Below are 14,227 nucleotides of genomic sequence, written 5' to 3'. Positions count from 1 at the left end.
GATATTTAATTTGTCTCACTGTGATCTCTGGGTTCTGGGTGATACTATGAAAAATTGAGCAAATCTTGGAGTATAAACAGGAACTGTCAAGTATGAGCTGATAATCTTCATATCACACAGCTCAGTCTCCACTGCTGCTGTGTCCAGCCTTATTTTCCATAATTCAGTCGGTAGAAATGGAGTGAATGACAGTTTGAAGACCTGAGAAGCAAGTCTGATGGTGAGAAATCCTAGAACTGCAGTGTAGACTGGTAAAGTTAAGAAGCAGCCAACAACTGAAGGGATCATTCTCTGTAGGAACCTCTGGGAAATCAAATCTTGGTAAAGGGTCATGGTAGGCTGAAAGGCAGTGGCTACTTGGCATCAAAAACCAGCAGGGAAGAAGGGCGTGCTTTTAAGGATGAATTTAATTAACCATTGGAGAAAGCACAGATTACAGAGCGTTATCCATTTGAATTCCTTTTTCAAAGTAAGGGTAGAAGAACTTTTTTGTTGTTGCTGTTTCTGTTGTTTTCTCAGAAAGACTGAGGGAGTGAAGCCAAACCAACCAGCTATGACGGCTTTCCATCTGCTCAGATTGCACCCATTTATTTGGTTTTGCTGGTGCCCTGAAAATAAGCAGAATATTTTATCACCCAGGACAATTAGAAGTAAAACATCCCAAATTTGTAGATTGAAGTGAATAAAATTCCTGTTGAATTATTCTGAAACATGGAATTCAAGGAGAATTTTCACATTTTCAGCCTTATGTATTGTAACTTTCACACTCCTGTGGTTTGGGAATGGACCCAAATGGGTATAACACCATGGAAGGTGTTTGCATATTTGGTTCATTTCAGCATTTGTATGCCAGGACTCTGAGATGCTGCATATGGGGTCATTGCTCACAGAAAATGAAATCTTGTAAAGCTGCTCAAAACCGATAACTGGAATAATAAACCAAACAAAAACATCTGTCGTGGCTCACAGATAACCTCCAGCAATGTTTAGCAACTGATAGCAACATCTCATAATTAGATACAAAATCATTGACTGAGTAATATATGTAATTCACTTTATTATCTGCTTAAAGGATTTGTATTCTTTTATACAAACAATAGTACTTTTACCAAGTGCCAGATTAGCTGTCTGGGAAATGTGCCTACTCATCTTCTGATCTGTAACCTACAACTATGAACTTTCTTCCTCCTTGTGGTGAGGCATCATCTGTGAGCAAGCAAACCCAGCAGCCAGAGCTTGGCTTCAGTCAAGGACCTGATCACTGAGGGACTCACAGGGCTCTGCAGTTGTCTGAGGACTGGCCCCAGAATCTGGCTGGTGGTTTTTCTCACTCCTCATGTAACTGGGCCTGTCCTACTGCTTGTTCATGGCTTCTCAGTGGATCTTCTGGCCAAAACTGTGCTGCAGAATTCTGGTTTTGGATGCTCAGACTTGTTTCTCAATACTGGTGTCTTGGCTAATGCCAAGATTTTGGCTCAACCTTTTGTTCTGTATCTCCTAGTTGTGGCTCCAGGGCCTTCCTACTGGCCATGTCCATCCTCAGGTTTCTCTTGCCTGGTCTGGTTCTGCCTGACTTGACCATGATCTTGGCTACCAACTCACAGAATTACCTGATGCTTGGCCAAGCTTCTGGTCATGATCTATTTGCTCTTTATATTGGCACAGTGTTGTACCAATACAGAGTCTTGGGTTGTTTAGGGCATGATACCTTGGTGTGTTTTTCTGCATCTCCTGATGTCAGCTTTGACTTCAGTCAGCTGCCTTAGGTTTCTCCATGAGCTCCTGCCCTGGTGTCATCATTTGTCCCCTTCCAAGAGAAGAAGTTGTACAAAAAGCCAACTAAAACTCCCACACTGAACATGGAACTGGTTGAAAGCTTCCTTTTTTCTTACTTTTCTTAAACAAATATTGCATATTAAGAAGAGCAGAGACAAAAAACCTTGTTCAGCTTAGAGAAGGGAAGAGTCAGTGAGGGAGGATCTTACCCATGTGTATAAATATCTGATGGGGAGGAAGTAAAGGAGACACAGCCAGAATCTTCTTAGTCATATTCATTGACAGGACAAGAAGGAATGGGAATAATGTCAATCAATGAAATCTAAGCACAAGAAAAACCTTCTTTAGATGAGATGATCTCAAGAGGTCCCTCAGTGTCTCCTGTTTCTAACAAAGTGAAGGAGATAAAGCATGGTGGAGGTGGAATTACTGAAGGCTTTTTTGGTCTTGTAGTGAGTAAAGGACTGTAGGGAGAGCTGAGAAACACAGAAAATACTGCAGCAAGCCCAGGAAAACAAGTTGCTCACATGGTTTCTTATGGAAAAAAGTTGTTTTGGGAAAATTAAATGACAGCAAGTTAGATTTAGGACAGATTCCTCTTTTTTTTTTTACAGCATGTAGGACAGAGAAAGACAGGAAGAAATTACCTAGAGAAGATGTATCTATTCCATCACTGAGGTTTCCGAAGTAGAAGTCAAAAAGATGTCTGCCAAGGATGTATGAGATCCATCCTTCTATAGCTTTTCCTTTTCCTTTTCCTTTTCCTTTTCCTTTTCCATTCCCTTTTCCTTTTCCTTCTGATTTTTTTTCCTCCTGTCGTTCTGAGAGCCTCTCATGATATGAAGCATGTTTACAAGAACTGGCTTCCTCCAACTTGGTTTTGCAGATCTTATGGGTTACATTTCATATTAACGGGCTTAGCTGTGGTAAAATTGGTCAAATTGCTCAAGTACATTAACTGCATTCTTCCTCACCAAATGTAAAAACCCTATTAAATGTTGTTGGATTCAGTGTTTGAAATGAGAACTGATAATATAATTTTTTCCATAGTGTTATTATAGATGTAGGACCTCATGCTTATTGCCACAGATGAAAGCTCTTATTGCAAATTAAAGCATGTGAGAAGGTTGCTGTATATTGAAAACCAGCAATGGTTAAAAGAATTTTCTGCTTTCTTACTAATATTTTTTTTCTTGTAAAAGTTGTGATTCACCTGACCTTGTAGTTGAGTTAATTGACTCTTGGACTAACCTGCAGCACTGGGGGATTCTTTTGTCATGGAGTTTTATAAGGGCCTTTTTTGCAATCTATCCTGTTGTCAGAATTATAGACCAAGGAGCTGGCAGAATGCTCCCTGTAGGTACCAGGCATCCAGCAGAGTTCCACAATATCGATCATCAGTTCAATTCAGCCTTGTGTGAAAGAAGAACATAAAACATTTCTGGGGACAGCAGCTCCTGCTCTTACTTCCCAAGTAAAGCTGAACTTGTAGATGCAGATAATTTTTAAGTGAGGAAATAAGTTAAAACTGCTAAACAAAGTTTTTGTTATTTATGTAGCAATGCAGCTCTGTAAAAGATACAGGGACCAATGACTTCAGAAACAGCTTTTATCACATTTTCAAAGCAATGAGAGTGTCTTCAGATTTGCTTTTGGCATGAAACCTTTCTCTGTTGGGAACTTGCAGCTGGTTCCTCAGCAGCTTTAAAAATCAGTTGAGGATGGCAGGTAATGGGTCATAATGGCTTTCTGTCAGTTTAAATCTACCTGATGGGCTGTTTGTCAGCCCTGTGTGATGAGGTGTGGCCAGACTCACTGGGATGTTTACGTACCTAACTCCCAGTTATTTCTCTGGGTATTAAACATCTGAAAACCCTTTTTGAAATTAAACTTGCATAATGACATTCATGTTCCCAGCTAAGAGCTGTCCAGAACCATAAAATTGAAAAGTCTGGAAAAGCCCTGTAAGATCACTGAGTCCAACTGTTATGCTACACTTCCATGTTCACCACTAAACCATGTCCCCAAATGCCACATTCACCCTTTTCTATGAATATTTCCATGGATGGCAAATCCACCACTTCCCTGTTCCAGTGCTTGACCACCTTTACAGTAGAAGAATTTTTTCCTAATACCTAGTTTAAGGCAACCCTCCTTCCAGATCCTACTTCTGTTCACTTCCATGTGCTCCTGCTGGCCCTTCTTGTAGATTTGCTAACTTCCAGGCAACTGGGACCTCCCTGGTTAAAAAACTAGTACCAAGAAGTGAGACAGCCTTGTCTGCTCTCCCAAAGGAAGGATTTCTTAAGGGAGCCAGTGAGAGCCTGGTTCTGTTTTCTTTTGTGTTGGAAGAATTCAGAAAGTCTCTGTCTGCCTAGAGGGAAAACCAACTTATACTGGTGCATATCCTGCAGGGGCACTTTATACAGCAAAAGCCACATTAGTGGATGAAACCAGAGTGTTCTGAATTTATAACTTGGCTGAAAAGATGGGAGATTCAAAGCACAGAATAAAATATGATCAGGTATTTTGGCATTAGGAAAGACTGGATCTCAACATTTGCTGCAACTGCAAAACAGTGTTCTGGAAATTTAGAGGACTTTTTGCTTTTAATACAATTAAAGGCTTCTGGTTTTATGTGCCTTGGACTGTGCCAGTTTTTGCATAGTGATGGATTATGTTAACTATTCATTAGGACCACGTTCCATAGTTTGTTCTTCATTAATTGCTGCCATTATGTTTTGTTTTGTATTGAGTGCTTATGCCTGACTGCTCAGATGTTCTGATATTTATGAAAGGTTTATTTGGGAATGATTATAGGAGCAGGCTGGCTTGGGCATGAAGAATAATGTTAACTGTATTCTTCAGGTGGGAAAAGAGATGGCTTAGAGGCATAGCACACAAAGTTTGAAAAATCATGGATGGCATAAAAGATAGAAAAAGAATACGTTCATTGTGTTTTCCCTGATAAGAACTGAGTTTGGTCCTAACAAAGAGGAGAAGGCTCATTATGCAATGGGCAGCAGTGGGTGATTCCTTGTCAAAGGGATGTTGTGAGTGTTGTAAGTTTACCTGAGTTCAAGGGGAGGATGCAGAAGTCTGTATGAGATAAATCCATAAAAAGCTATTGATATAAAATATGCATTTGTCTCTGAATTATACACCTGGATTCCAAAGATCCAGAGGTACAAGAGAGATGTTTTTTCTGTTCATTCTCATTCTTATGCATCCAGTAATGGCTAGTAACAAAAAAAAAAAGTGATACTGGATTAGTTATCCCTTCTGTACCCCCCTGCATCCCCATGCTATGACAGGTTTTTATGATGAAGTAGAGAAAACCAGTGTTGGATTTTTGCTTACTTTATGTGTTTGCTTACGTACAGGGGTTGTGGTGTCACACTGGGTAAATCTCTGCCTGATATGTTTGCAATGTTTGATTTGAGAAACTTCTGTTATCCAGGGCTGCCAGCTAAAGAACAAAGACCTGAGCTGTAGTGCCTGTTTTGGGCAGACATTATAATATTTGTTGCTATAATTTGGTACATTTAGAGGGTTTTGGGTGTTCCTGGCCATTCTCAGAAGTTACAGGTCTCCAGTGCATCTGGAACAGAACAGAATTATTTACAGGTTTCATGAACAGAAGCATGAAGTGAAAAACAGCCTTTTTAACATGATGGATACTCAACTGCAGATTTCCATTATATTTTAGCCAATTTGAGAGCTTCACTATTGCAATGATGAAAGGGCTCCTCAGAGACAGAACCTGGAGGGCACCAGCTCATGTTCATCTCTTTTCAGGCTTCCAAATAAAGCAGATTTTTTAGGAACTACAGTGATGCTTTTAGAAAGCATTGCTGGGACATGGAGAGAGTTTTAGAAGTTCTGCTCTTAAGCCTGATACATTGCTCTCTTTCCCCTCCCCATGCCAGGGATGTATTTCCACAAGGCCTGCCTGATGAATATGCCTTTGTAACTACCTTCAAATTCCGGAAGGCTTCCAGGAAGGAGGACTGGTATATCTGGCAGATTATTGACAAGTATGGCATACCACAGGTAAGAGGCTCTTTTATAGCCAGCAGGAACAGCCTTTTTTTTTTTTTTTGGCCATGAGCCAGTTTTCTTGCCTTAACCTCCCACTCCTTTTTCTTGTGAACTGGTAAAAATTCTAAAATTCTGTTACTTTTTCAGTGGATTTTGCTGCAAATATTTTACCTTTAATTCGAACCCCAAATAAATGTTTGTATATACCTTGGTTGTTATTAGGATGCAAATGAATGTGTGAGTTCGAAAGGGGGACAAAAAAATACCATCCTTGCTCTTGAAACTACTGTTGAATTTTCAGTTGTTTTGTTCAGATCCTTCTGCTTTGGGAAAATATTTTGCCTTTTTGGGAAAAGGTTGTCGCAGGGATGTACTACAGAGCAGTGAGTTATGTCAAGTTTTGTACAGCCTTCTAGGTGACTTGTAAATGCATTATGGGTTCCTGCTCTGGGTGTGGGTGTGACATCTGTTATAGTTCCAAAACTCTGAGTCCTGGCTGCTGCACAATTTGATCAAATAATTTTCTTTCAAGACCTCTCAGGTCCTCAGAAAAAAAATACTATAAGTATGTACTAAAGGGCTGAATGTCCCTACACAAGTTTTTAGAAGCTTGGTAGAGTTTAGGGTTTTGAGGGTGCTTGAGGAGGGAGTGATTTGGGTTGTACATTTTTCTGCTCAGCACCAAATATAGTGGTGATGGCATTACCCAGGACTCTAAAGTGTGCTGTCAGCATGGGCTCACATAGCTCTGTAATTCAGTATTGCTGCTTTGGGACTGGTGTTTAAAAGGATTTTGGGAACTATCAGTGAAGAACAGGTGCAGTTTGGAGAATTAGATAACTGGGCTTGAGACAGTGGTAAAAGGTGTATATGAAAGTTATTATCAGCTGAAGTTTCATTAAATAAAATGTGATTTACTGTGCTACATACATCCCTAGCTGCTGCAGAGTGAGAATTATCACTTGGTATTTCTTGCAGGAAGTTAAAAACTTGAACTGCTTAGATGTGGAGAGAGAAAAACACTCAATATTTCCAGTAATAATTTCAAAAGTGCCTTAAAAATTATGGGGCCAGAAGTGTCTTAGAGCCCCATGAGCCTTGTTCCATGTGGAGTTGGTTGTGGTTTGGCTGCTCCCTTGCAGACCTGCACAGCTCACAGATGCAGATGCTTCTGGGCCAACTTTGATCCAAACTGGCATTCCCAGTCAGCACAGTGCTCAGCTGCAGGGAGAAGTTGGGTCAGAGGTGGAGTCAGCCTACCCTGGGCTGCTCACATCACTCACAGCTCAGGGCCAAGGTGGCCCTGCAGCTCATGGGCACACCATTCCTGGCTCTGCCTGCTCCAATCCCTGCTGCTGACTGGCTTTGGTAAAAGAAGACACCAATTTGTAAATTAACTCAAAGTTGCATGTCTTCAAACACCTATTTTTGCCTGCTCTGTAGCTTGCAGTACAGACGTTGGGGTGTAGTTTTCTGTCCAAAGCAACTGAAATAAAAGTGTGGGCAGTGCCATAGCTCAGCAGACTGGTTTCACTGGTTTCATATGAGGTATTTTTTCCATATCCCATGGGACACCTGAGGACATGTGATGGGAGTAAAGAGCCTGCTGGGAGGCAGTGGAGGAGAACATGGGGTAGAGGGATCCAAACCAGGTTCAGCTTTGGGGAAATGCCTTTGCGTGGTGTCCATGACCTGCACCACCACCCAGCCATGGCACTAGGTGGCCTGTGCTGAAACCATGCCAAGGGTTGTACTCACACGAGAAGGCTTTAGCTGCTTGTGTGAAATAGGAGTCTCATAAGAGAATAGCCAGATCTCATAAGCTCTTGGAGATCTATTTCACACCCAAGGTAGCTCAGCTACCTTAGAAGGCATAAAATCAGCAGGATGGCTTTTGTGGCAGTGTTGGGAACAAAAAGATTTTAATAAAAGGCAAAATAACAAACTCTTTACATAGAAAAACCAATTTAGGTGCAAGAGCCCTTCCTGCCCCTGGTAAAACACCCCACAAAAGCGATTAGTTTCTATGTTCTCTTCTTTTTCTAGTAAATTGCCCAGGTGGGACTTTTTGGCTCTTGTCCAATTAGCTATCCTTAAGTTTGAGGTGAAGTCCACTAGGTCTTATGAGATGCTTTTTCACTTAATCGAGGAGAGAAACTTCTAAGCTCATAGGGGGACAAAAGATTGTTTTGTCACTTTGTCAACAGAGGGCACATTCCTATAGTCCTATAGTCCTATAGTTGTGGGTCTGCCCCGAAGCCTGTGGAGCCTCATCTTATTTACCAGCCCAAGTAAATGAGAGCAATTATTCACTGAGCCCAAGTAGGCTTCTTTTCCATATCCCCCACAAAATTCCATCCTCTGCTCTTCGCTTTCTCACCGCAGCCGGTGCCACCCCTTGCTTGGGGCTGTGGGTGCTGATGGAAAGCAGTCAGGAGGAAGGAGGAGGCTTTGTTTCTCAGCAGACCCCCCTGTTTGCTCGCAGGTGTCCATCAGGCTGGATGGGGAGAACAAGGCTCTGGAGTACAACGCCGTGGGCCTCACCAGGGACGCCGTCAGGGTGGTGTTCCGCAACGCGCGCGTCAGCGACCTGTTCGACCGCGGCTGGCACAAAATCGCCCTCAGCATCCAGGCCAAGGCTGTCTCCCTGTACATAGACTGCAAGCTGGTCCAGGTGCTGCCCATTGAGGACAGGGAGAACATTGACATTCAAGGAAAGACTGTGATTGGCAAACGCTTGTATGACAGTGTCCCCATTGATGTAAGTACTGCGCTTGCTGGTTAGAGCTGGGTGGAGGCTCAGCTTTGGGTTTGCAGCCTGTGAATGAGGGGGGTTGTGTTGTAATTGACCCTTTTCCTGAGGCAGCATTGCTGATATGGGACCAGTGTTACATAGTTAAGACAGATTGGCACCTTATGATGCACAGGATTTGCTGTATTTTTATGTGATACTGTATCTCCAAAATAGGGATTAAAAATGAGAAATTTATTTCGTATTTCTGTCTAGTCATAGAATGTGCTACAGTTAGAAGCAAAACCAAAATTGTACACAAATATCATCAAACTGGGTACTGACGAACACAGAAAAGTCTTCATCTGATCTTGGCATTATGAATGTTTCTACAGGTGATAAAAAGAGTTGGAGGGAAAAAGAAAACTTGTTAATTCAAAAGAGCTGTGATATATTCTCCATTCCTCAGATATTAAATGACCCCTAGTACAAACAAACCAAAGTCAAGACACACACGCTGATTGTCCAGCAGCAGTGTTACCCTGGTATAATTTATGTGTGATAGTTTGGTATTTCAGACTTGTATAATCTTTCTTGGCTGTGCAAAATGGATGGAATGTGCATATCAAATGTGTTCATAGCATTTCTCACGCAGGAATAAATGGTCAGAAGATGCAAGGCACAACAGGAGGAAAATAGACTTTGTGTCTAGATGAAATTCTAGGAAGGATAGACGTGGCCAGGATATGTCTTCTCAGACAGAAGTTTGGCCAGAACATGGGGATTTGCACAAAAACCTGGACCAGAATTTGAATAGACATTTTCAAAGTCTTATTATCTCAGCTCCTGTAGCATGCTGAGGTATTGGTCTATTATTGATAGGGAGAGATAGAGATTGACTACAGGATCCACAGAACCGCTCTGAAGTTTGCACCATCTGTTTTTTGTTTGTGTTTGCCTGCTCTGTTTGTGTCCAAGCAAAAGGACACAGGGTCTTTAATAATTCACTGTGTCTGAGATGCTGCCTCCCTTTGTCTCCCAGTTTGATCTTCAGAGGATGGTGATTTACTGTGACTCCAGGCACGCCGAGCTGGAGACCTGCTGCGACATTCCCTCTGGACCAGTAAGCTCCTTTTTGTCATTTATTCATTTTCACATGAACACTTTCCACTGAAATCTATTACATAAACCAGGGAATATGTGGCAGTGTGGGATTATAATTTTTGTTTAATAAGGGTGATTGAAACCTAACTGTGTAATTGGCAGTGTAGCAGCTCAGAGGAGGGCCACTGCAGAGGGATGAGTATGAGGAATTTGAAGTTTCCAAGTTCCTCTTTCCTTGTCAAACTGTCAAGGGAAACAAAACCCCAAAGTGATGATAGAACAACAGAAATGCAGCATGAAATATTCAACATGTTTCCCACTGGCTTTATTTGGAAACAGCTAAAAACAGTGCCAGTTGCAGTTTATTTTCCTGTGCCCAACTCTCACTAGAAACCTCCACCCTCCTTTCACTCTTCTCCCCTCAATTTTGGTTAAAGAGGTTCATTATTCATTTTGCCACATTTTCCCCTTTTGCTTCGATGAATGGCTTTTGTGGGATTTCATTCCTCATGAGGACACATTTGGCTGTGTGTCACAGTGGTGCCTGTGGGATTTGTCTAAAGTGGGTGGAAGGGGAAGCTTTCCGGCATTTAAGGCTTTGTCCTGACCTTGAGTGTCTGGGTGCAGTGCCAGGTCACGGTCCTGACAGAAGCACCTCCCCTGGAAGTGAGGCCCACTGTTGGCAGTGAGCAAGTTGGACATCTCAAGATTTTCAACTGCTCCTGTCCTCCTGGACAAAAGGTGAGTGCTGAGATGAGAGTGTTTCATTTGGGATGTCTATAGAGGTAAAGGAAGTTTCCCTGGTGTTTTCTCTTTGCCTAATTCAGTGATTCTGGTCATGCTGGTAGTCCTGGTTGCAACATTGAAAACAAAGTGATTATTCTTATCTAGTTCAGTTATTTGATCCTTCTTCGAATAAAATTAAACAGATTATGAAGGTAAATGTGGCCACAGTGAAAAAAATCTCATGGCTTTTGAAAGGAACATGCTTGCTTTCTCTGGCTCTGACTGGGACCTCTGAGAAACCAGCTTCATTGTCATTGCTACTGAGGGCATGTCAGCTTTATTGTCTTCTCTGCTTAAACCTGAAAACATTTTTGTTGTCCTCCTGTTCTCCTAGGATCAGGCCCCTTGCTTGAATATAAAATGAGAAGATAAGTTTGATTAATCATGTATTTTTTTATCTTAGGGGGAGAGGGGTCCACTTGGCTTTGAAGGTCCCAAGGGTCAAAAGGTCAGTAATACGTCCTAGTTCGTTTGGTTAATAAAAACAGCAACAGCTAAACAATTTCAGAGTAAATTGAGGATTTGAAGATTGTGAGAAATGAGAGTCAATTTAGTATACCATTAAGTTCAGACAGTTTTGGATGAGCCTGGGACTGCAGAAGTTTTTTGTGATCTTGTATCTTTAATTTACGCTTGCATTTAGGCTTCTCTTTTGCTGCTTTACATCATTCTTAGAGTAAATGTGTTGCAAAATCCTTTCCTGTAGCTTCTAAACTGTCATTTTTGCAATACTGTTATTCACTAGGTCATGCACAGCTTCCATGGCAGGTCACCTGAAACAGAGGTGCTGCTGCCATGCTGTGCCTTTCTCACAATGATACACGTGCATAGTTGAGGTAGCAGCCTTCCAGTCACACTTCAGAAAGTTTCTTGAGACTAAGGGTAAAGGATCAGTCTCAATCTTTTATCCTTAGCAAGACTGCCTGAGTCATGTTGTTAAATATAGGCCACTTCCCCCAGTACTCTTCTTCCTAGATAAAAGGGTAGGAGAGTGGTTGTGATGTCTGCTTCAAGCTTCACAGTGCAGCCTTTCTATTACCCTGCCTGTTCTGCAGGCCTCTCTGATATACATGTGTGTGCATTCAGCACAAACACATTTTCCTTCTGTGCCTGGTTACAGAGAGAGCCATGAGGCAATAGACTCAAAGTAAGGGCTTGTAAGAGTCACAACATGGCAGGAGAGGTGAAAGCTGGTGGTGTTGGTGGCTCCCAGTTTTACTATCTGAAAAGATGTTTAGGGGAAAAGTTATATTCAAAAATATTTTCATCTGAATTGGTTCTGCAAATTGAGTCACTGAATTTATACCTGTTTGGTGAATAACTGAGTAGCATCCCACCAAAAGTCACTCAGTTATTATGAAAGACTGTGGGAGGGGAAATGAATAATCTCTGGGTTTTGGAGGGTCAAACACCTTCAGAGATGTGTTGTCTTTTGGCAAAGCTTGGTCTGCTGTCTGCAGAGAGAAGTTTTGGGGATAAGAATATGCCTTTTGGAGGCTGGGATGAAAGAACATGGGCTCATTACTGCTCAAATGTGCAAAGGCTCCTTATGCCTCCATATAAAGTTATATAGGAGCTTTCTATTTTAATCCATGACAGCTTCAATAGTTATGGGCTATTTTAAGGAACAGCAAAGCCATGGCTGTTGTGAGGAGGTTGCAGAAAAGACAATGGTGATAATGACAAAAGGGCCCTGCAGCAAGATCCCATTGTCTTCCCCTGCTTTGCCAAGGTCTGTGTGCTGCTGAGGGTGCCTCAGTGTCTCACATGGGTCAGTACTGGGTGCAGGACACACCGGTGGATGCAGAGGAGTGTGTCTACAAGAACAGCATCAGGGGCTTTCTGGAACAGACCCCAAAAGGACTGTCCCACTCCTGCAGATGCGAGTGACTTTGCCCTGGCTGTGGCGGTTTTGAGACTTGTACACAGACAAGGCAGGACTGTGTAACAGTCTCAAGGACCTGGGGATGATGCCATTTAAATATAGGATCTGACAACAATTTACTGTAAATATGATGATTTGAGACAAATTATTTAGCTTCTCTATCTGCTAAATAAGGCAAGTTGTATGTTTATCTCCCATCTTGCAAAGATGTTGAGATTCAATAACAAATACCACTCTTGACAGCAGTTCTTACATTGCTATTGCCAAGGACCAGCTTGTCACAGTCCTTGCTCCATGTTCAAAAATAAATTTTAGCTCTCCTCCTCTCTCTCTGCAACATTACTGAGCTACCTAGGCTAAAATCCTGCCCTTGGCAAGGAATTTAGTGCTTATTTGCAGCTTGCCAACATTACCACCTGGTATTTATTAGAGAAAGATGAAGATAATGTGATTCTGATCTTCTCTAAGCTTTCAAAGGCTGGGAGAAACAGGAGAGCTTGCAGTTATCAAAAAAAGTGGAAAATATTTCTGGGAGATAAACACCTCTGCCTCAATGACCCACACTGCCAAAGTGAGGGTAATGCATGGAGACGCAGCTGATGTGTTTTGGAATGAGATATGGTAAAGAACTGTATTGGGAAATAGCTGGGCAGGAAATAGCTGTGGCAGAACTGGCTCATATGTCTGAGGCTGGGTCCTATTGATAAATTTTAGATGCTAATGACAACCCAGTCTGATTTATTTTCCTTCCACAGTCCCTCTGCAGGCTGTGTTGTTTGCAGGCAGCCAGGATGGCTGCTTGGGGCACTGGGCTGATGATCAACAGGCTGCTTCTCTCTTCCAGCACTGCTATTGATCCAAGAGTAGACAAAATCCTTGCTCTGTGAGAGGTGCTTTTATACACAAAGAAATTACAAGTCTTACCTACCATTGTGAAGTTTGTGAAGTCCAGTTTATTTAGACAAGCTCTAGCAGGATGTATCTTTTCCTCCAAATTAGAAAGTGACTTAAAAGAGATGGTCACATAAAAATTTTTGTGAATTTTACCACAGCCTTCTTAATTGACAATGACATAGTTTTTGTGTATGTGCTACTTGCTCTGTGAGTTTTCTTTCTTTCAGCAAAAAAAACAAAGCAGAAAGGTTAAAGAAAGAAACTTTCATATTTCCTGTGCTTTCAAAAGCATTTCTTCACCTAGGGAAAAGAAAGGATGATCCTGGCAAATGTTTTCAGTTCCTGGTGTTGCTAAGCAGATTTTTTTGAGGGGGCAGAGATCAGGATAAATTCGATAGAGACACAAAATTAAACCCTGCTGTGCTCCCTGTGGGGAGATATGGGGAGAGCAGAGGCCATCAGACATATTGATGCTCTGGTTCTGGAGGGTCCTGCTCCAGGTCTGAGACTTTTCCAGCTTGATTTTAAGTCTGTACTGATGTCACAGTGCACAAATAGGTGAGCACATTGCATTTGTAAGTGAGAGATGGGGTGCTCAGCACAGCACGTTTCTGGTTTGTACATTTTGGGTGAGAATCGGGAAGGAGCTGGGCAGAGTGTGTGGGCAGAGCCTTCTGCTCCCCAGCAGCTCCCAGTGCTGCAGGAATTGAAGGAACTGGTGGCAGCACAGCACATAGCCTTAAACTAGTCCAAGTAGTGGATATATCCCCCACTGGTCTCCTTCCTCTAGTTTTAAGAGTGCAGAGAAGTGTGTGAAAATTCTTTACAGGGATTTTTTCTGCAGTTGCTGGGTTTGGCACCATTTTAAGTTCTGTATCTGATAAATATTTATGAAATTTTGGATCTTTGATTCTTTGTCCCCTTTACTCCTGTCCTTTTTAGGAGAAAAGTAAAGAAAAAGTTTTACTTGGTTTTTGATTGACCATTTTTCTCTTTTCCTCCCTGTGTAT

At 42.0% G+C, this 14,227-nt stretch overlaps 1 protein-coding gene across 1 annotated transcript in view; it reads left to right on the top strand.

Annotated features, from left to right (window-relative positions):
* COL22A1 (collagen type XXII alpha 1 chain) overlaps positions 1-14,227 on the top strand; it is a 209,404-nt gene that overhangs the window by 58,145 nt on the left and 137,032 nt on the right. The window contains exons 5-9 of the mRNA XM_059474675.1: positions 5,706-5,829; positions 8,303-8,578; positions 9,591-9,671; positions 10,280-10,393; positions 10,842-10,886. Coding sequence (XP_059330658.1) covers positions 5,706-5,829; positions 8,303-8,578; positions 9,591-9,671; positions 10,280-10,393; positions 10,842-10,886 — 640 coding nt within the window. The remainder of the gene's footprint in view (positions 1-5,705; positions 5,830-8,302; positions 8,579-9,590; positions 9,672-10,279; positions 10,394-10,841; positions 10,887-14,227) is intronic.

Source organism: Ammospiza nelsoni, chromosome 1 (assembly GCF_027579445.1).
Source record: "Ammospiza nelsoni isolate bAmmNel1 chromosome 1, bAmmNel1.pri, whole genome shotgun sequence".
NCBI classification, from domain to species: Eukaryota; Metazoa; Chordata; class Aves; order Passeriformes; family Passerellidae; genus Ammospiza; species Ammospiza nelsoni.
Note: the sequence above shows the minus strand (reverse complement) of the source record. Positions and strands in the feature narration are given on the sequence as shown.